Here is a 23,201-nt window from a genome sequence, read left to right on the forward strand (position 1 = left end):
CTTCAAAGTGACTTACCGACCTGGATCGCAAAATGGCAAAGCTGATGCTCTCTCCAGACAACACTACGTCACCCCAGATTTAACCGAACCTGAACCAGTGCTTCCTCCAGCCCTGTTTGTCTGCCCCATCCAGTGGGCCCTCGACTTTATCACCGACCTGCCCCTGTCTGACACATTCACCTGTATCCTGGTGGCAGTGGATAGGTTCTCCAAAGCATGCAAGTTGATTCCCCTCACTCAGCTCCCCACTGCACTAGAGACGGCTGAGGCCCTGTTTACCCATGTGTTTTGCAATTACGGGCTTCCTGAAGACGTTGTGTCAGACAGGGGTCCCCAATTCATCTCCCGGGTCTGGAAGGCCTTCTTCGGAATACTGAACATCTCGGTGAGCTTGACCTCCGGATATCACCCTCAGGCAAACGGCCAGGCTGAGCGGAAGATACAGGACATCGGGAGGTACCTGAGATCATACTGCCATACTCACCAACACAGCTGGCATCGTTTCCTACCCTGGGCGGAGTACGCCCAAAACTCCCTTCGACAGACCTCAACCGGTCTCACCCCTTTTCAGTGTATCCTAGGATATCAACCTCCTCTGTTCCCCTGGTCTGGAGAACCCTCATCGGTGCCAGCTGTCGATCACTGGTTTCGGGAGAGCGAGAGGGTCTGGGACTCAGCTCACCACCACCTCCAGCAGGCTATCCGCAGGCAGAAGCTCCATGCGGACGCCCGAAGATCCCCAAACCCCCAGTATGCCCCAGGACAACGGGTCTGGTTGTCCACCAAGGACTTACGCCTGCGACAACCCTGCCGGAAGCTGAGTCCCAAATACATCGGACCATTCCTCATCACTCGACAGATCAATCCCGTCACCTTCCGCCTCCAGCTGCCCAAACACTACCGGATCTCCCCCTCTTTTCACGTTTCCCTTCTCAAACCCTTTATTACTCCTGTTTCCTCTACAGACCCTGCTGTAACAACTGATCTGCCTCCTCCTTCACCACCTCTGGACGCCGCCCAACAGATCTTCAAGGTAGAGGAGATCATGGACTCCAGGAGACGGGGAGGTCACCTCGAGTACCTAATCAACTGGGAGGGCTACGGACCTGAAGAACAATCCTGGGTACCACGGATTGACATTCTAGACCAAGCACTCCTACGAGAGTTCCACCAAACCCATCCTGAACGTCCGGGTCCTCGACTTCGAGGTCGACCCCGTCACCCTGGTAGGTCCGCTGGAGCGGACCATGGAGGAGGGGGTACTGTAATGGTTTCAGCACCACCGGCCACGCCCCCCATGTCGTCACTGCCAGCTCGCGTCACCCGTTCCCTCTCCCCGGAGTTCTGAACTCAGTTTCCCAGCATGCACCGCACATCCACCATTTTTGATTAGTCCACACCTGCATCACATCATCAGGATTCTATTTAAGTTTGCACCTTTTTGTTCTTCCCTGTTCAGTCTTGTTGTCTTCACTACAATGCTTTACCCCGATAAGTATACTTGCCTGTTTTTTGGATACTTGCCTGTTTTTTGGATACTTGCCTGTTTTTTGGATACTTGCCTGTTTTTTGGATACTTGCCTGTTTTTTGGATATTCCTGTTTTTGCATACTTACCTGTTTTTGAAATAAACTCCTTTTCCTTATCTACCTCAGTGGTGTGCTCTCCGTCTACCAGAACCCTGACAGTATGTTATATTGTCTGAGGCGTGTGTAACAACAGCTCAGTTGAAATCCATTTAAAACCTTTTATTTTGCGGTGCGTGGTCATAACACATTTTTTTAAATATGAATATTGAATTTAACAATTTAAATTGTAAATATTGTATTCCTGTATCAACCTGTGATTATAGTGCTTTTTATTATACTTAAGTATATGGGTCAGTGACGTGACGCTCATTTTTTGTGTTCATTTGATTTAATCAAATTCAAAAGGTTTAAAGATTCCAAATAAATTCAAAAATAAAATGAATGTGGAATAAAAGAGAAGCATTAGCGTGTTAATATGGTTTTTGACCATTTTTACAGGATTTGTCAAAGATTATTTAGGAAACAAAGGCGTTTTAGCATATGTCCCAATAAATGCTGCAATGTTAAAATTTATATGTTGAGAACTCAAAACAAATCTTTTGTGTGCTATTTCAATGTTTAAATTCCATGTAGGTGGATAAAATAGATAATGTATCTGATTTTTTTTGCAGTTACACCAAATTGACATTTTCAGATACCTTCAGTCTTAACTTTCATAAAAAGTGCTGCAAATGTTATTTTAATTACACAAAATCAACATAAACACACTAAGGACATTTTAAAATACCTGATGCATGCGTTTAAAACCACTTTTTAAAAGATTTATTGAATTTCTCATCTTACCAACCTTGTTTTGTCACTGACCCATATACAGGTTTATCTCAAAAAATTATATGAAAAATGTCAATATTTTTTGTCACTCATTTCAGAAAGTGAAACCCATATATTATATAGATTCATTACACATAGAGTGAAATATTTAAAGCCTTTATTTCTTGAAATTTTGATGATAATGGCTAACAGATAATGAAAACCCAAAATTCAGTGTCTGACAAAAGAGTGAATATGGAGAACAATAAGGCTATTCTGTGTAAAACAGAGGAGGGTAAGGGATTTTTTTAGCCTGTTAGGATGCATCGTGAGATATGGTGACCTGCTGTACGACTGGCACTGTTCTCATCACACCTAAATACTTTTCAGGATAAGACATAGAAGGCATTAGATATCAAAAGAGTGATCATGACGAACAATAAGGCTATTCTGTGTAAAACAGAGGAGGGTAACAGATTTTTTTAGCCTGTTACGATGCATCGTGAGATATGGTGACCTGCTGTACGACTATGAGGTACATTATAAACATATCATTTTATAATATAATGTTATTATGTACATTATATATAATGTATGTATGTATAGCACAAAGCTCATTTATGTTCATTTTTCTTAAATGGACAATGTTTAGAATTATCGTTATTGCTGTTCTATTATTAGGGTAAAAGTGAACACACACACACACGCACACACACACACACACACACATATATATATATATATATATATAGGCCTACATACCTACATATAGGCTATAAAACAATTACCATGGCAATCACAATAATTCCAAACGCAATCAATTAAATGAACCTGCTTTGAACAGTTCAATGGGCGTGTTCAGCCACTGAAGCACGTCAGCACCCTCAACAGACTTTCCCAAAAGCCCGCTCACGATAACGTGCACGAGAACAAAGCGCGTTATTGCGCACGAGCACAAAGCGCATTCTCGCGCGAATTTACGCTCTTTGCGTAGAGAATTGTCGGCAGTGACAATAGCGCCTATTGCGGTCTCAAAATATCACGGGTAACAGAATATTTTGTACCGGGACTTTCCTTCAAGGGACTTTGGCGTGACGCACCGCTTTCGCTGCAGAAGGGTGAAGCATTTACAGATGTAGAGGGCTAGATTACACACTGAAGTCATGAAGCCCAATATGTCAACGGTAAGCAGGGGATTCTAACGGAATTCCGCACTCACGCGTGCGTTAAAGAGCGTCAGTTCCAGCGATCAGCGTCTCGGGACACTCGTTCGCCAAAATATTTCAGTTCTGTTTACAGAGGCACGTCTCCAGGGTGAATACTTCTAAAAAAAGGTAAATGTCACGTTGACCGTAAAAACTCGCGTAACGTTATAATAACGAATGTGTTAAACGCCGTATTTGTATGGAGTTGTGTGAATGATCGACCGTAACAGCTCCGCAGCTGTCAGTGTACATATGGCCACACCAATCGCTTTTCAAGTTCGAGCTTTAAATAACATCACATTGTGTCCGGTTTCCAGTGACTTCCAGACACGGGCAAGCGAGACTCCAGGGGAATACCGGTCTATGTTTGTGATAAACTGTCGATATCAACAGTTTATTGAACTGTTGCTATCGATATGCGTTAGAACATTTGTTTATGGTTTGAAATCAGATCTGAGACTGAAAGAACTTTGTTTACATAGATGGTTTAGTATAAATAATCATCAAAATAAAATATTACAGTGCTGTGTAAAATGTTTCCCAAAGTCATAAATGTCCATGTTGCTTGGCATCTATGGCCTGTTATGTTTTGACATTATGGCAATTGATTTGAATAATTACATGTCCCTGTGTGACAATAACAGTGATTGATATGTACAAGTAGCATTTAAAAACAAAAGCATTTATTAACACATTGCCATTATTAATCACGATGTCATTTCACATACACACATGTGCGCAACAGGTGTGTTGAACTCAGGGGCGCAATGGTGGATTATTATGATGTCCTGGGAGTGTCACGGAATGCTTCTCAAGATGACATCAAGAAAGCGTAAGTTAAAAGTCCCTTTACTTAACAAAAAAGTGGCTTTTTGAGAAGTTTGGCTTTGGTACTGTTGAACAGTACTTAAATTGTCCAATAGAGGCATAAAGTATTCTGAGATTACTGTTTGTCTATATTTAATTATCATGTATGTCTCAATGGTCAAGTGGCTTGTGTTGCCTCACTAAAAAGTTTAAACATAACTTAACTTTGAAAGTATTTTATTATGTCTGTTATTAGTATGTTATTACGTTTTACTTCCAACTTTATGTCTAACTTTCTAGTTCTGCTATTTTCAGTAAAGCCCCATTGACAGACAGAATGACGAATCATTTATGTTATCAGTTTTTTCATTACTCTTGAGTCTTGATTACACTAGTAAATGACTAGCAATGTTTTCACTTTCGGTTTTGCCTAACACCATATTGAAATTGCACTCAAGATAAGTTTGCTTACATGTTTATTTATTTGTTTGTACAGTTACAGGAAACTGGCTTTACGCTGGCACCCTGACAAAAACCCAGACAACAAGGAGGAGGCAGAGAGAAAATTCAAAGAGATAGCAGAGGCTTATGAAGTTCTTTCAGACAGTAAAATATTCAACATTTTTACATGACTTTCACAATGCATGTTCAAAAAGTATTTCTTCTTTCTTCAATGTTTGGGTCTTACTTACATTGCACTGTTGTGTTTTCTCATTTCCAAGAAGGCAAACGGGAGGCTTTTGACAGATATGGTAGATCGGGCGTGCCAAGCTCAGGTAAGCAAAATTTGCTTGTCGTCCTTAAAATGACAAGCAACTCATTACAACCAATAGTTAAAATTTAAAGTTTACCTCACTCTAGCTGGTGTTAAAGAAATGACAGACGCTTTGACTAAGCGACTTACAGTGCATTCAAGACTTGCATGTTATCATTATGTTGATTATCTTTATATTGCTATTGCAATGCCGGACCAATTGAGCAATGGTAATCCCAATCATCATGCAGATTAAAACCCACAATGCCTTAAAGTGTATGTTTTTGTTGCATCTCCTGCTACCAGTAGAGAACATAGTAAACACTCCTGTTGGTCGTGTTTGATGGATGTGACAAACGGTCTAGACTGTTGTATGATGGGTTGAAGGATATGTTCTCAAAACCTCATGCCACTTTGTTTTTTCTTTGTTGTGTGTGTCAGTTTTTTACTCATTATCTTACATCTGTCTCTTAGGCTCTAGCAGCTCATCATTTCCTGACGACTTCCCAGGATTCACCTTCACATTTCGCAGCCCAGATGAGGTTTTTCGAGAGTTTTTTAGAGGGCAGGACCCATTTGCTGACTTCTTTGGTGGGTTCCCAGGGAGTTAGTATTTAGATCAGGGGTCTTCAACCGGGGGGTTCGGAACCGCAAGGGGTCCACTAATTACTGTTTACTCACAGGCAACTTTTTGTTAAAAATGTAAAGGCATGGGTACAGAAATATTACAACCAATGTTCTCTTTAAACTGCGCACGTGCGCAGCCGCGAGGACTCATTGAAGCTCCCGTGCATTGCAATTTTAACCTTCGTGCGTGCAGAGTAAAACATCCATTCAGGCAGCGGAAGCAAGCAGTTGAAGAAATGTTACATCTGCATCATAAAAACCGGTAGGGTTAGAATCAGTGCATTCTCTGTCTCCCTTCCGATAAAAGTACGCATGAAAGGAGTTGCGTGCAAATAAAGTGCATTCTCATATGTTTCTGAACGTCTGTTCAAATTTGTTAAAGCTGTAAAAATTTATAGTCAAATGACACCACACCGCTTCTGCATTGTAAACTATTACAGAACTATCGTACATGTTTAAAATCAATGAAACGCGCACCGTGTACTCGTTGGACGCGGACTCGTTGCATCATGTTGCTCTCCTTAGTCTGATATGGTGCTCTGCAGAAAAAACCTTGTGTTCATTTTCGTGTAACAATGCTGATCCACGAGAAAGACAACGGAGCTCAGAATTACAAAATAGTGGTGTATTCTGCGACACAGAGAAGCGGAAGAAAAAAAAGAGAATGACACTTAATAAAATGGCCTGATTTTACAACAGAATGCTTAAAATCTGCACTAATTTCTTTCGCATCCAGAGACAACCCCTATCTCCACTTGTCACGCGATTCTCGGGTACAGAAGGAATGTCACCACCACGGGTAAGGTTTGCAGGTTTAATAAATCCAAAGCCAGACACAGGCAAAAACAAAACGTAAATCCACAGGATAACAGATTCCTTTGTAAAACCGATAAGAAAACAAATGGTATAATCCAAACGGAAACAGGAATCAACGTATCCAAAAGTCCACAGAGATAGCGAAACCGAAAACAAGCGACATTTATAACTTAAGATCTTCGACGACATTAAACCTTAGACAACCTTAATAACAGACAACTGAATACAAACCAAGATGAAACTTAAATAGTGTCCAAATAATCAGTGAAAAGGGGAAACAGGTGCGGGTGAAATCAACAATGTCAGGTGTGCGTGCAGGGAATGGTGGGAATTGGAGTCCAGTGAGGAACGTGCAGACGGAGAGTGTTACACCACTAGAATAGTCTTTGTGCCATTAACCAGGGTCAGTCATCTCATTGAAGCCTTAATTGTCTTGATTGCGGTGTGGAGAACCCAGTAGCAGGCAGCGGTAGTACGGGAAAACAAAAGACTTTTATTTTAAAACACAAAACAAAGACCCGCGATGGGGTGTAAACAAGGTCACAAAATAATAATACAAACAACTACTAAGAACTAACTAATAGAACTAAACACTTACTAAGACTGACGGGAAGTAACAACAGGAACAGGAATCACGGAGAATACTTGAGGAACACAGTAACACCGAATACAGGGTACACAGTAGCACAGGCTACATCAAATACAATGCACGAGCACAAGACAATAGACACGAGGGCTTTTTAAAGGGAGACAAACAAATGATAGTTAACAAGGGAACAGGTGTGGGGGATGAAACACTGATGGAAAGCTAACGAGGAACGAGAGGGCGGGAACAGAGACGTGGACCGGAGAGAGAGTATATAAGGCCGAAAGGGTCAAAATCTCTCTCCCCACATATAACCTAAGGCTTTGCCATGACTCTGCCTCAAGACCAAGAATTGACATGACATGATGAGGCAGAATCATGACATTAATAAAAACTAAGGTTCAAATAAATGTTTAATTTTCCATCTCACAGTAAAATGAAAATGTATGATGTTGCAAATCCCTTAAAATAATCAAACAATCTATATTAAAGACAAAAATAATACACAGAAAAGCCTATGTGCAACAATAACATAATAGTGTCTGTGCATAAGACTAATGTCTTAACATAATATTGCTGTGACAATAGGGTTGTTTCTATTTAAATAGCTCCGTTTACACATTTAGTATAAGGGGTTCCCTGCTCCATGCATTCGAAAAATGTTGAAGGCCCCTGATTTAGATGATTCAGAATGTTCTTTCTGTACTTCATTTGTGCTTTTTCTTGATTTTCTTCACTACTGGTCAAAAGTTGTTGGTTACTTGATTAAAAGGGTTCGTGTGGTCTTCAAATTCTTTTAATCTGAACGCGTAAAGGAGTAGTTCGCCTTCATTTACTCACCCTCTTGTCATTTCAAACCTGTATGACTTTCTTTCTTCCGTAGAACACAAAAGAAGATATTTTGAAGAATTTTGTTAACTGCCCCCCATTCACTTGCATTGGTTACAATAGAAGTGAACGGCGGGCTGTGCTGTTCTGTTACCAACATTTTTCAAAATATCTTCTTTTGTGACAGAATTTTAATTTTGAAGGTCAACTACTCCTTTAAATGTTTGAAATTTATTTTGTAGAGAAAATTTTAATTGTGCTAACATATTAATTTATTTAGTTACATTTTTTAATGCGTGACTTGGACTGAATAATGAAGAAAAGTAGCCAAAAAAAGCATAAATGAGAAATCCCATGTTGAGACATCAAGAAGCTTGATGATAAAATGCTGATAGGACACACATTTATGCAAATTCTAGGCAAAGGCTGGCTACATTAAACATGACGAAATATAATTTGCTTTATTATTATAGTCACACAAAATTACGCAGTTACAGTACATTTGTGTTACTGAAAGTTTACTATTATTCAAAAATATGCAAAACAATAAACTGTTGAACTGTAGTATGCAGTATACTAATTACAAAACCATAGTAAAAACAAACCATAAGTAAACCCAAAGTTATCTTTTTGGTTCTTCAGAACATAATTAAATAAGAATAAATAAGCAAATAGCAATATAAATTAAGAGAAATAAGTAAAAACACAAATGCAGTTTGTGTTTTTCAGAAATATAAGTAGGGATGCACCGAATGTTCGGAAGTGGCCGAATAAATTTTACCGAACATGACTCGTGATACGATCAAGCAGCAACCAGCGCAGAGAGAGAGAGAGAGAGAGAGAGAGACACACAGAGAGAGAGACACGCATGCGCTTTATTACTGCTGCAAACATTTTGGCAGTGCGTGTGTGGAGCATTTTAAAGTGTCGAGAAAGACACTTGCCGCACGGAAGTAAATTTCCAAATGAAAGCGTCTTTACCGGTCGGTAACTTTACTTCAGACGGAAGCGGGCGGTCTGACAGTAGCCCCGCCGCTCGCGACATCCTTTGACATCATACAGTGGTCACGTGCACACAGTTCCCTGTACTAAACAACTTGTCAAAGTATGTTCGGTGCACCTTCTGAGAGAACAGTCAGCTTTTGTAGGCGGAGTTTGGAGGAGAGACGTGAACTGAAATGGTTGTCAGTCAGTATCAGTCAGAATTGCTTGCATTGGATGTTTTTTTTTCTCAAATCATTTTGCAATGTAGCCTATAATAATCCAACAGTTTTAGTTTATTCATATTTTTATTTTATAGGCCTAATGTGGAATGACACTTTTTAATGAAGTGTTTTGTTGTAGGGGTACAGAATAACTTACATTACATTCTTTTAGAAGTCAGTTATAGGCCTAATTAATATAGGCTATTCACAGGCTCAATTTTTTGTTTGAATTTACTTTGTTTTGCTCAATTTTATATTAAGCTGTATTGTATTTTATTGAAAAACAATACAAATTATAAAAGTACATTTTGACTATTCAGTTTGTGCAATAGTGAAAAAAATGGCTTAATAAATAGAAGAAATGCAAAAAACTATGTTCGGTGTTCGGTATTATTCGGCCTTCGACCAAGTGTTTCGAACATCATGTTCAGCTTCGGCCAAGAATTTTCGTTTCGGTGCATCCCTAAATATAAGCATTGTACCGAATGCACAGGCATAATGCAAAGATCCAATATTTGGATACATGCATTTTCTGCCTCTCTGTTTACATTGACCTACAGTGTTCTTACATTAATACTTACAAAAACATGTATTGGTCTGCATTATTGGGTGACCTTAACAGAGCATGTGCACACGTAAAAAGCTTTCATGACACAAGATTTATTGTTAAAGTTACAGTACAAGTACATTTGCATTGAAAATGTTTCTCTTCAGGATTATACGTCCAGTTGTACTCTAAATGTAGCCAATTATATAAAATGAGATATTTATATATTTACAGAACGATATGTAATTTAGAAAGGTGATCTCTCGCAATAGGTTAATCATATTTAGGGTCCTTGGCTGGCATCATAAAGTCCCTGGAATAAATCATTTTAATTTAAATATCGACCTGGTAATATAATCATTTTAGGATTTTCCTCATCCACTCACAGTTCTCACCAGCTCACCACATTCCATTGCAATTACTGCCGTAGTATTTTGCTGGCCTTACCCTCTTTAACTGTCTGTCATTCTCTACCCACTCTCACATTAGATGATTTCCCGTTTGGTGGGATGCACAGTGGATTTCACAGCTCCTCCTCCAGGCTTGGACCCAGTCGCTTCTTCTCCTTCCCCTCAGCAAATGGTTTGTATTTTTCACGCATAATAGATTGCATACTCCTTCTGCACAGTGCATACACCCAGATTAATACTTCATTTAGATGAATTTTGCTTCAATACATTTGGTTACATCAAAGGGATAGTTTACCCAGAAAATAAATATTCTGTCATTTGATCAACCTCAATCATTCCAAACCTATATATGACTCTTTCTTCTGTGAAACACAAAAGAAGATATTTTGAGAAATTTTGTGTCCATACAATGGTTGTGAAAGGGGGACAGTGTTGTTTGGTTATCAATAATCTTCAAAATATCTTATTTTGTATTCTTCAAAAGAAGTCATACAGGTTTAGATTGACACAAGGGTGGGTAAATGATGAAATTAAATTGTTAAAAATGAAAAGCTGCATTTGTGTTTATTTTTCTGATGCCAACAGTTGATTTTACATCCTTCTCCTCAATGGGAGGCATGGGCAGTATGGGAGGGGCAAACTTCAAGTCTGTTTCCACTTCAACCCGCATTGTCAATGGAAAACGTATCTCTACAAAAAAGTCAGTTTGCATCTTTGCAAACTATTGCAAACTACTCACGATTTATATGACAGCACATATTATATGATCAAATTCCTTGTAATAAAAATTCAATTTCCACCACAGGATCAATGAAAACGGGCAGGAGAGAACGGAGGTCGAGGAGGACGGGGTTCTAAAAACTGTCCTCATCAATGGTAATCTTTAATAACAACATGAAACTAGATTTGCCTCATTATTTTGCATGCTTTCTTTATTTTATATGTGTTCATGTAGATCCGATTTGACGTTCAGCTGTGTTTGTGTGTGCAGGTGTGGAGGATGAGATGGCGCTGGCTTTAGAACTGAGCCGTAGAGAAGAGTCCGGACAGCCTTCTGGACAACCCCAACAGCCACGACTCCACCGCTCTCACAACACCCCTACAAACCCCGCCATGCGCTCTTTTAGCGCCGCCCCTTTATATCATCGCCCCGAAGCCAGTGAAGATGAGGAGGACGAAGACCTGCAGATGGCGCTGGCCTACAGCTTATCAGAGATGGAGGCCCAACAGCAAGCGGAGGACATGATATCAGGTGCCGGGGGGACACAACCAGGGGCTGGTGGGGGTGGGAATAGGAGGGATGCCCCTCAGAAAACCAAATCTGAGAGTCAAAAGACAGATGATTCAACAGGCAGCACCTCCCCATCTTTAGACGATAGAGAAACAAGGCCGGTTCACGGTTCAGAAAACATGCACCAGGAGAATGTTGTTGTGAAAGAAAAGGAGAATGTGAAAAGTATGGCCAATGGGACCGATGCGGTAAAAAAGAGGAGGAAGTGTCAGTGTGTGGTCTGTTAGTACGTTTGCGGGGAATAATCGTGCGTGTGACGTGTGTTTGATCTTAGTGAAGTTTTGGACTGTGCCTTGACTTGTAGCTCTTTCTATGTGTTATGGCAGGGCTTATGACAAAGCACAAGGATGATGGTACTATTTTTATATATTATCTTGCCTGGAGGTTTAAATAACAGGTGCCAAATATGTGTTTATTTACCACATAGAAATCTTCCCATACAACAGCTAACAATACAGTAATATATACTAAATTTGAGAAATTATAGATTCTGTGAGCATTTTTAGGCTTTAAAAACATAGGTAGCCCTAAAATAGGTATTTTGAGATATGTTTTTGGAGGGCTTTTGCAGCAAAGTAATGAAATGGCAAAATGGTGAAAGTTAGCAATATGGCTAAATTTGCGTTTAGCACCTTAAATCCAGCATTCAATTTAAAAAGTTTTAGCTCATAATATATATGCTGGTTTAGATTATTTCCCGCCAAAATGAACATTCTTTAATAATTTATTCACTATCATGCCATCTCACAAACACAAACATATTTTCTTTTTTTAATGAAAAATGTCTCTCTTTATGACTATAGCTTCCAACTTGTTAAAGCCCCAAAAAGTGCAAACACCATAAAAGTAACTCAAACGGCTTCATTGGGTTTATAAATGTCTTCTGAAGCAAATTCATATATTGTGTGAGAAAATTATTAAGATTTTAAGATCATTTAGCCTAGCTGAAACCCATGAAAAAGTGCTAAATTCAAACACGTCGATAATCTGACTGGTTCTCCTGTGTCTCATGAATGGTTGTTATATGACACTTCGTCACAAGACACACATGTACCAATGATATTTCAAGTTTTAAACATGTCACCATATTGCCCCGGTTTCACAGACAAGGTTTAAGATTAGTGCCAGACTAAAATTAATTTTGAGCTGTCTAAACTGAAAATAACTGGCCCTGACGTATCTTAAAATATGTCAGTGCCATTGTTTTGTTTCAAGATGGACATCAGTAATGTTTTTTTCTACGGCATTTTAATAAAAGCGACTTAAATAGCCTAAATTAACTAAGGCATAGTCCTGGTTTAGGCTAAACCTGAAACCGGGCCATTAGATTTGAACACTCTTACGGGTTTGTTTGATTTCAGTTTCACTAAAGATATGAATATCCTAAGCAAAAGGATGGCTGCAGTCTAAAGAAACACAACGAGACTGTCAGTGTTTCAGCTGATGCCAGTGTTGTAGTCGAGACCAGCTCATTCGAGTCCGAGTCAAGACCGAGACCAGAGAGGGTTGAGTCCGAGTCAAGACCGAGACCAGAGAGCAGGCCCGGATTAAGAATTCAGGGGCCCCTGGGCACAAGACCTCCATCCCCCCCCCCATACGCACGGGCGCACAATAAAGTTTTGAAATAGCCTATAGGGCACTACGTGTACCTCTATTTTATACAGGATTACATTGCCAAGTTACAAACTATGATCACAACCTGAAGGACAATATCAACACCTGTACACATCCTCCATCATACAAGATTTACACCACATGATTGCAATGCTTTTCTGGACCAGCAGCAACAATATCAAGACATTTCCCTACATACTGTAACTCACTGGCATTTGTAAGCACACACTGCCTCACCTCTACCTATTAATTCAGTTCTATCAGATTCTTCCATAATTCACACACAAACACGCCGGATTCACAAAACTGTTCTTAAGAGAAAATATAAGAACTTTATTAAGATAAATTATAGGACGTTCTTAAGAATATTCTTAAATGTAATTCTCAAATATTTTCTTATAAACATTTTAATTTTTCTAAGAATAAAAGGGTAGACTTTGTCATTGATTATACTATAAGAGTAATTTGTCCTTTGGTTAAACTTTATTTGTGTACCAAGCACCTGGCGACTCACGTTCTTATATAAGCGTGTAATGTGTTAAACGGCATTAACGAATATTATAGGTATACTTACACGAGTCTGTGTAAGTAAACATTTTGCAATGTATGTAAAAGCACTCTGGATTTTCTAATAACGAAGGCTAAAAATCGGTAAAGTATAAGGCAGTTAGACCTGACCAACATTATATCAAAATTCATTATTGGACAAGAAACACCACCAAATACATGTAAAAAACTCTTACCTTTTGAGATTTTAAAGACAACCAATATTCTAGCCTATAGATTATATTTACATCAATAAAGCCGTTTTCATTGACATATTTTCAGTTTCTTGACTTAGTGACTTAGCGCGACATCTAACAAATCACCATAAAAAGCGGCGATTCAGTCTATATTCTTTCACACAGACTCTGTCTATAACCATGTGCGTATTTAGGCTACAGACGAAATGTGTTCATGTTTATAAATTCAAACAGTGGATAACAGTGACATGTTGTTGGAAACGCTGTTTTGTACTCATTTCATTCGGGAGTCACCTGTGGAATGTGCTGCTTCTTTCTGCCGCTCACTGAGACGATCCCTGCGCGGGGAAAAAGAGACCTTGCGCTCGCGGGACAGCACTGGTGACATTTTCCAACTGAATTAAAACTTTATCGGAAGGTCGCTGGATATTTCGCTTTGTGCTTCTCCTGAACAAAAGCTGCTAAAGGGCTTGTAAAAGTTACTAAATCAAGAGACAGACTTGGGTATGTTAGAAACACTGTTTGTGTGCGCACTTGCGTGTGTGCGGCCAGAGAGACGCACGGCAGAATGAATATAGCGAAAACATGGTTATGTTAAATTTTTTCCCCCTTTCTTGGGCCCCAAGCGCGCATGGGCCCCTGGGCCGGTGCCCATAATGCCCATTGGATAATCCGGCCCTGCCAGAGAGGGTTGAGTCCGAGTCAAGTCCGAGTCCACATAAGGACCTAAAAATGTTTGGTGGAAACCAATGTTAAATGTTTGGTGGAAACCACCATGGCATGTACACTGTGTTTTATTTGCTCAAACTGATATTAGCTGAGGGTAAAAAAGGCCACATAGTAAGTGGTGTAAAGGTAATTTTATTACAATTATGAATTAAGTGCTCCACATAACATTATGGTACCACTACATAAGTCCACATAACATTACTTTCCCCCTATACAGTATAAGTCCACATAACATTACTTTCCCCCTACACAAGTCCACTCCACATAACAATTCTAGGCCATATAACATACTATCTCAATTTTTAAGTCCACATAACATTACTTTCCCCCTATACAGTATAAGTCCACAACATTTCCAGTGCAAATAACATTACTGAACCACTAACTGTAACAACTTTTAACCTTAGTTAATGACTGCTGATATGCACATATCCTTACAATGTCTTGCATTATGTGCAGTTATAGAAGTTTTGAAAATTACACATGGGCATAATTACTTTTCAAAAATATAAGGGAGGAGACCATCCTGTTACCCAAACGAGCACAATGTGGTCTCATGATTATTCCACCCCGACTAAAAATTCTCTCTACTGGTGCAGAGGACGCGGGGACTGACAACAGTTTCACTGCTAGTGCATGCAGTTGGGGATATCTGTCCTTGTTTTTGGACCAGAAGGCAAGTGCTGTGTCAGTACATGGATCCTGAATGTCACTGAAGTATTTACTTATCTGGTCAGAGATACTGGCATCCACCGTAAGGTTATGCTGGCTTTTGTGGGCTTTGTAGCGAGTTACTAGCCGTGGCAATTTGGATGGTGGAGAACTATTTGATGAGAAATCTTCTGCATTCAGCTGCTCAGAACTTTCACCAACAGCCACACTCTCAACAGTCGAGATCAAGTTATCTTAAAAGACAGCACAATACAATATTGCATTAGTATAACAAAGTTTTTTTTACTAAATCACTAAGGTCATCAATGAGAGAAAAATGTTGACATCATATTGACCATCATAATCATATCGACATTAATGGCAATTTAAAGATGTAATTTAAAGGCTGCAATTTATTTGTGACACTGTCTGTGACTAAAGTCTAATAATCTAATTATAAGATTCTGAAAATTTAACAGAATGTTCTTTACGTAAGATGACTTTACATAGAAAACAGTAAATTCCCTCCCCCCAAAAGTTATATTAGCAGGGCTTTCCTAGGCAGGGTCACAAATAAAAGTTATATATTAAAATATATATGTTATAGTTGAATTAAAATACAGTGGAATGGGGAAAAATACTAACTTGTCAGAGTCCTCTTTACATCTTCTCTGAACTTCTTTAGTGATGAAGGCGAAGCATCATTGTTGCATGGATTAAAGTTCTCCGTCGCTACGACGGATTTCCGTTAATTGCAGCGAGTCTACGACGGATTTCCGTCAATTGCAGGGTTCCCGCCTGTCCTTAATGTCATAAATTCACTTTTCATGATTTTAACCCCTTGACGCGTACGATCACACCGGTGTGATTAGAACATTCAACGCTTTGACTGGCACTGAGCCAGAGACCGACTCAATCCTGCTACCTATCACAACCAGGCTCGAGAGAAGAGAGAATTTTACTTGCCCGACCGGACAAGTAACTTGAAAAAAGTAACACTGTGCGACATAGAATAATAAGAATATGTGCATTAGACAGAGCTACGTGCTTGTGTGACGTTCGTTTGTCGTTGTGCTTGTTTGTGTGTGACATTAATCAATATCGCATCGCTCGCCGACAATGAATCATGTTATTTAATTATGTCATCTGGCTGTGTGTCTGAGGGAATGAAGTGCACAATTTAACATACTACACAAGTGTTGGTCTAGGATTTGTCTGCGTCTGCACTATATGAGGATATGAACACATGAACTTCATCTCCACAGTTGCTAAGAGTTTATTTTACCAGCATTGTACTGTTTGAGTGAAGCTATCGTCAAAAACATTAACTCGGGCGCCGTCTTTCCGACAAGTCGTCAAAATAAAAGTCCCGTTAAACTGAACACTCAGACGAAAAAATACTGTAGTGTACTATAGTATGTGCTATGGAAAATTGTAGTACCCTTGTAGTAAATTGATAAACTAGAGTAAATGCATAGTATACTTTAATAAAGTTAAAAAACACTAGTATCTAGGAATTTTACTGCAGTTTACTATAGTAAATACTGTAATATACTACAGTAATTAATGTGGACAAATATACCACTATTGTATAGTAAAAAATTAAAAACACAGTAACGTTACTTAGAAATATTAAATCAAATTTAGGTAAACAAAAGATTATATGGCCTTAATTTATCCATATGTAACATTAATGTCATTTGTCAGTTACCTGCCTATTCATGTGATGAACTGCACTTGCACATTTTTTAATGATGACAACAAACGTTTTATACTTGTGCTACGACTAGTGTTGTAGTACTCGAGACCGGTCTTGGTCTCTCGAGTCCGGTCTCAACCATTTTGTGATGGTCTTGTCTCGGTCTCAGATTTAGTGGTCTCTGGTTTTTTTTCAAGACCACAACTGTGGGAATTACAATAAAATGATGGTGCATTGTCTGATTTAAGTGTTAACATTATTAATGTGATTGGATGTAAAACTTTAATGTCCGGTTCACACACAAGGCTTAAGACTATAGTCCCAGACTAAAATAAAAGTTTGAGCTGTCTTAACTGGAAATAAATATCCCTGACATATCTTAAAATATGTCGTTGCCATTGTTTTGTCTCAAGATGCACACCAGCAGTATTTTTATCCAAGGCATTTTATTAAAAGTGACTTAAATATCCTAATTTAACTAAGGCATAGTCCTGGCTTAAGTTAAGCCTTGACTGTTGTGCCAGATGATTGGGGGAATGTCCTAGAAGAAATCTGTCAACAAAATGAATACAAAGGTCCACAATATCCAAGATGTGATTGCAAAAAAGGTACTTGTATTAGATCTTGTTTCTTTATATTATAAAGTCTGACGTGATCTGAAAACGTGATATTTTGCTACTGAATAATAGATAAGAACGCTTAGAATGCATGATTCTGTAATTATGACTTTTTAATGTGGATCTTTTAGAATTTTAGAGAGTACTAGTCTTTGTCTTGACTCGGCCTGCCTTGGCCTTGTCTTGGTCTCGGCCATTCAACATCTTGGTCATGTTTTGGTCTCGACACCCTCTGGTCTTGGTCTTGTCTTGGTCTCGGTTTAGGTGGTCTCGATTACAACACTAGCTACGACTGTTTGGCCTGTGCTACAAAACCTCTGTAACACCAGTGCTGTGTAAAAGTTAACGTACAGCCCTGCCACTAATAATATTTACTGCTTGCCTTTGTTCTATAGCAATCACGGAGAGTATAACCAACTTCAGACACTAGGTAAAACGCTTAGAAGCAAACATGAGCACTCAGAATCCGAAACAATTATACTGACACTTCATATGAAGTTTTTTTTATGTTCGTACAAGTAGGCTAATTTTTGTACTCGGACAAGTGAATGACAAATGTACTTGTCCGAAGGACAACCACATGACAACGCGTAATGTCAAGCCCCGAAAAACGTGCCCTGAAGTTATGTAGATGGTTGATTATTTGTCAATGTAAGTATAATGTTTTCATAGATTAAAAATAGCTTTTAAAATACGCAAACTGGCAATATGAAAGCGATTTAAAACATCTCCCCTTAAAATACTATATTGGTCTTGACTATTTAAATAAAGTGTCGGTTAAAGGAATATGACTTGGCCTTATAAGAAATTCAGTCAGAAGACATTTTTTCACTTTAATCCATGTTGTTGGTAACATCCAAGTCAACCCAGTTGAGACCAAATTGCGGATCAAGCATTGCAGAAAGAAAGTACACGTCTTGGTAAAAAGGCATGGGTTCTTCACACTCTGTGGCCATTTTAGCTTTCACAAATACTCCTAAAAATCTTCTTTGTGGAGAGCTGTGAAGGGCCCTAATTAAAGGCTGGCACTGGCTTCTTGTCGCACCCATTTTCAGAAGATGTGTATTTAGGTCTAAAACAGACTTTTCACCTTGTGTTAGGTCCGTTGCCTCTGAAAATGGTCCAAGAATTGCACTCAGCTCCTGAAGCTGGTTCCATTCACAGAGTGTAAACACCACATTTTCAAATTCTTTACCACAGACCTCTGCCAGATTTTTGTAGTCAAGACTTGTGATGGCTTGCACCTGCTTGAACGTTGAATTCCAACGAGTAACAGTCGCCACTGGTATTGATTTTCCACTGCCAAAAGTAGTTTCGAAGAGGTTCTTGAAAGTAGTGCTGCTATGCAGTAGAGAAGTGAGCTTTGATGCTTTTGCTATGGCCAGGGATATGCATTTGGCTTCCTTCAGTCCATCACCAATAACCAGCTGAAGAGAGTGGGCAAAGCATGACAATCGCTGTCTTGACCTGGCCATGTCTAACAAGGTTTCTTGGTAGTTGTCTAAATCCTCCCACAGCTCCCCATCATCCAAGTTGTCAATTTCTTCCTCATTGTCATCTGCAGGGTCAACAGATTGCTGAGGTAACTTCACTTTAAAAGCACATTTCATGTTTGCCGCGTTATCTGTTATGATGTAATCAATCTTGCTCGTAATCCAATACTACTCTGTTATGTCATCAAAGGCCATTGAAATGTTTTCACCAGTGTGTCTACCTGGAAACTGTTTACAATCCAAAAGAAAAGAGTCCAGCTTGTAAACATTCTCACTAGTATTGTAAGCATGTGCAGTAATTCCAAGGAATGAGCGCATGGTTCGGTCTGACCATATATCTACAGTTACTGAGATGGAGCTGTGTTTCTGCAAGGTTTCACAAATATGCATCTTAACCTTTCCAACTAAATCTGGAATGCATTTCTCAGCAATTGTTGCTCTTGAAATGGGCACATACCTCATATCCAGTGTGTGACGAAAGTGTCGGAAGTGTTCATTCTCAATTATAGATAAAGGTAAGGTACAGCCAATAATCAAGTCATTAATAATTGCTTGACTGATTGCTCTTTGGCGACTTGAGTCAGGACTGTAATGCTGAGCAGTGCAAAATGATGATTCTATACTTTGTGCAGTTTGTGGTGCACATCTGTTTGATTCTGTGTGAATCCCTCTCTTGTACTCAGCAAGCCTTGAAAGAAAAAAAACAGTATTATGATACACAGTTAACAAGATACATGTACATAAAGCTATTGCTAATAAGCCATAACAAGTATGCAAGTATGATGATCACCATAATAATTTCAGAAAATCAAGAAAAAATAGATAATACAGAAAAAAATGTAGGCATTAGGCAATATTTACAGCTATATTTTTCCTGCCGATTGTTTACTGTTAGAGTTCTTAGTGCGGCCACTCTGTGTTTTAGCGCCATCTTCTGTGATTTTGTGAAGCGGTAGTTAATCTAAAATGCTTAAAATCTTACTGGACGCCTACGTTTTATTGCGGGGTAATAATGAAATTAAAATCAACACACTAGTCGAAAAACCTTTTTTAGCAAACTAGTGTTTGAGCTGAGCTCACAGGATTAAATAGAACTGTGGAACAAACACAAACAAGCAAAAACACAAGAACTTAAATTGATTAACTTTTTAGTCACTCATACAGGGGAGATGACAATGGCAAGTGGAGGTGCGCACAAGATCCGACTGACTGTGCATAAAAGTGTAATACTTCATACTGCATTTGATTTTAATCCAAAAGTGCGAATGCGCCGAGGGAGTGACTTTTGTCAGACATTTTTGTGGGGAGATGCATAGTGTCATTGGCCATCATATTTGTATTCATATTTTCATTTTATTAAACGATATTTGGTTTTCTTTGAGACACCTTTGTCCTGCTGTGTAAAAGGCAAAAATATTACAATAATCCAGTTAAGACAAATAATATAGCAACGCGACTTTCTGGAAAGTGGGATCCCTAACGTACAGGAGTGGGATAGAATCTGGCGGGGGTGGGCGGCATTCAAAATGTAACGTTACGTTAGTCCAGTGCAGGCCTCTACAGTAAACAATGCATCCACGGTCTGAAATTTAATTAATAAATTGTTTGAAAAGTCTTTGATCTTACCTTTCTTTGTGCTTTCGCTCAAATTCCGAACATGTTCGAGTACGAGTCAAGACCGAGTCAAAATGCACACGAGTCCATGACAAGACCAAGACCAGTAAAATACGGTCTCGAGACCGAGTTCAAGACCGAGTCCGAGTCTCGAGACTACAACACTGGCTGATGCCACTCATTCCTAAATTATTATTATTAATTATCACAATAGAAGTTTTCTATACGAGATCAGAGGTTTTTTTTGCAAAAAGTTGGTTATTTTGACCCTAAACAGATACATATGTAGACTTATAAGGGATGCTTTAGATAGGAGGTTTTTGTGGATTCTCTTTGTGGATGCTTTGTCCTGCTTTTTTATTCTGTTAGAAGTTCCTTTTAAATGTGATGTGCAATTTTTTAAATAATTTGTTTTAGACGACAGTGTTATGAAAGAATCCCCTCATGACTCTTTAAAGAGTTATAAACTTTTGCACAAAAAGACTTGAGATAATCAGTGTCTCCAAGGGCTCATGTTTAGTTACCCCATCGTGAATGCACTGCATCATATTGACTAATGGTGTGAATAAGTATTGGAAAGTACTTTGGATAAACAATTTACTCAGTTTATGAGGATGTGCCAAATAACTGTAAAATAGTGACTGTAATGTTGTATTCATCATCAGTATTATTCAGTGTTGATATTTGTTTGGGCCTTTTTTGTTAGGTTTGAAATGCATGGCTGTGGTTACCAATGGCATTATTTATGTGCCGGCTTGTGTACGGTAACCAAAAAAGTGAATCAATATCCTGTCTAGTTTCTTTCATATTAACCAGCACCTGTGTGATATGAAATAAACAAAAACAAATCAATAATGAACATTTGACTTGAACACTAGATAAAGCACAGACAGTTGAATGTCATGATATGTGAATGTTTATGAACAAGTTATTTTGTGTAATTTTATCAAATGTCAAGAGAGATCAAAGTCATTTATTTACCAAAAAGAGCTTTTTGTGTTTAAAAATGTAATGCTCAGAAACATTGCTGCCTCTATTGTAAAATAAATCATAATTTAGGATACAGTTTGACACTACACGATATTTAAATTAATAAATGAATCAAGTTATTAAATGATGTTTCAGTCATTGTTGATAATAATATTAAGAACAATAAACTCTATTAAATCAGTTTTGGTCACAAGCATTTATTTTAATGGACCAGGTTTTTTTGTACAATTGCTTTTTCCATTGTATTTATTTTTATTTCATTTTTTACCGAGAGGCTCTGTCCCATGCATGCTGTGCATGTATTATTTACTGAAAGATTAAAATGGGCTCCAAACAGTTAAATCCCTTGCCTCCATTTAAAAAAACGTACTTCTACAACTTTGACCTTTCCTTGTGTTTCTCTATGCATCAATTCGTTCTTCATTAACCGCACATACTGCATTTGCATGTAATATGGTTATGATTTTACCTGACTCGTTCTCCCTACCGTTACAGAGTCCGACTTCCAGGCCTTCACAGGCTGACCTGTGGCTGTGATCCCCCTCTTAACCCCAGAGGTAAAATGTAGTGTAGACCTCTTTTAATGACTTAGCTTAGTTCTCAGACCTTCCTCCCAACCTCCTATTGTAATAATGAGCTCAGTTCATTAAAAATCTAGTTGTGTAATTACAAGTGTTGCCTCCGAGAACATGCAGTGTTCCTGTAAGGAAAATATCAAATTCTGCATGATAAGAGTTTATTTTAACTCGTGCAAAAGAAGTATTACGAGGCACTGCTGTTGTAGACTCAAAATTACAAACAATTCTCAGTGTCTTTAGTGTGTCTATGTGTGTGGATTTAACTCACCAAACGTAACAGAAAGAACTATGAGGTGACTAATTTTAGATTCATCCATCTGCCCCTAACAGGTGAAGTTTTCCTTGGTGTGCTGCTCACTCTTTTTGCTTCACTGTCTCTCTCGCTGCCTGGCACACCTGCTGCTCAGACCCTTTTCAAAGTTTTATTTGGAACAAACCCCAGGCAACGCTACATAAAGGTCAATAACGTACGTGCTGTATGTGTGTACTGTGTGCTCAGCCTTACAGAGAGAAGACTGGATCTTTTTATATATATCAATTATTTACAACCTGCACTGATCATAACTTTAAGATAATGTAAAAAAAAAGTGTTATATGGACAAACCAGTTGTTGCACTTTTTACATGCTATATTTGAGAATTTAAAATCTTCATAACTTATCTGTATCAAGGGTTTTCTCTGTGTTTTATTTTAAATCTTAGCATTTCATAACCTACAGTGTAATATGCAGGTCTTCAAAAAAATTTAATTAAGGTAAACAATCATTGTAGTATCTACATATTACAGATCTATCAAGTATTTTGATACCACTGGTGGCACAAAAGAATTGCAAAGATAATACATGTTTTATAACAGGTTTTTCCAAACACTACCTTCAGTTGGTTGGTCCAGCAGATTCAAACTATTGCCATTGGTTGAGCCAATATTGCTGTGTTTGGCTGGCTGAGATACAACAACGAAATGTTTTCATATAGCGCCACATTCACAATACTAAAGGAGAATAAAATTTAAAAAATCCAACATAAATGAAATACATTAAAATGATATGCTTAGCATTT

General features: G+C 38.5%; 1 protein-coding gene across 5 annotated transcripts; it reads left to right on the top strand.

Annotated features, from left to right (window-relative positions):
- The first annotated feature begins 3,226 nt into the window (after positions 1-3,226).
- On the top strand, positions 3,227-23,189 carry dnajb2 (DnaJ heat shock protein family (Hsp40) member B2). Of its 5 annotated transcripts, XM_057336282.1 has the most exons (12): positions 3,334-3,673; positions 4,290-4,376; positions 4,848-4,957; positions 5,074-5,127; positions 5,580-5,696; positions 10,204-10,296; positions 10,710-10,824; positions 10,930-11,000; positions 11,116-11,376; positions 18,986-19,050; positions 22,061-22,122; positions 22,474-23,189. In XM_057336282.1, the coding sequence occupies exons 2-11, from the start codon at positions 4,312-4,314 to the stop codon at positions 22,100-22,102; spliced, it is 993 nt and encodes a 330-aa protein (XP_057192265.1). In that variant the 5' UTR covers positions 3,334-3,673; positions 4,290-4,311; the 3' UTR covers positions 22,103-22,122; positions 22,474-23,189. The 5 variants fall into 5 exon arrangements, 4 of the variants coding, with proteins under 4 accessions (XP_057192264.1, XP_057192263.1, XP_057192265.1 ...); XM_057336283.1 differs by lacking the exon at positions 18,986-19,050 and having other exon boundaries at positions 3,338-3,673; positions 22,474-23,182; XR_008963142.1 differs by lacking the exon at positions 22,474-23,189 and having other exon boundaries at positions 3,228-3,673; positions 11,116-19,050; positions 22,061-22,118.
- Positions 23,190-23,201: the final 12 nt, after the last annotated feature.

The sequence above is a fragment of the Triplophysa rosa genome, linkage group LG6 (genome assembly GCF_024868665.1).
Source record: "Triplophysa rosa linkage group LG6, Trosa_1v2, whole genome shotgun sequence".
NCBI classification, from domain to species: domain Eukaryota; kingdom Metazoa; phylum Chordata; class Actinopteri; order Cypriniformes; family Nemacheilidae; genus Triplophysa; species Triplophysa rosa.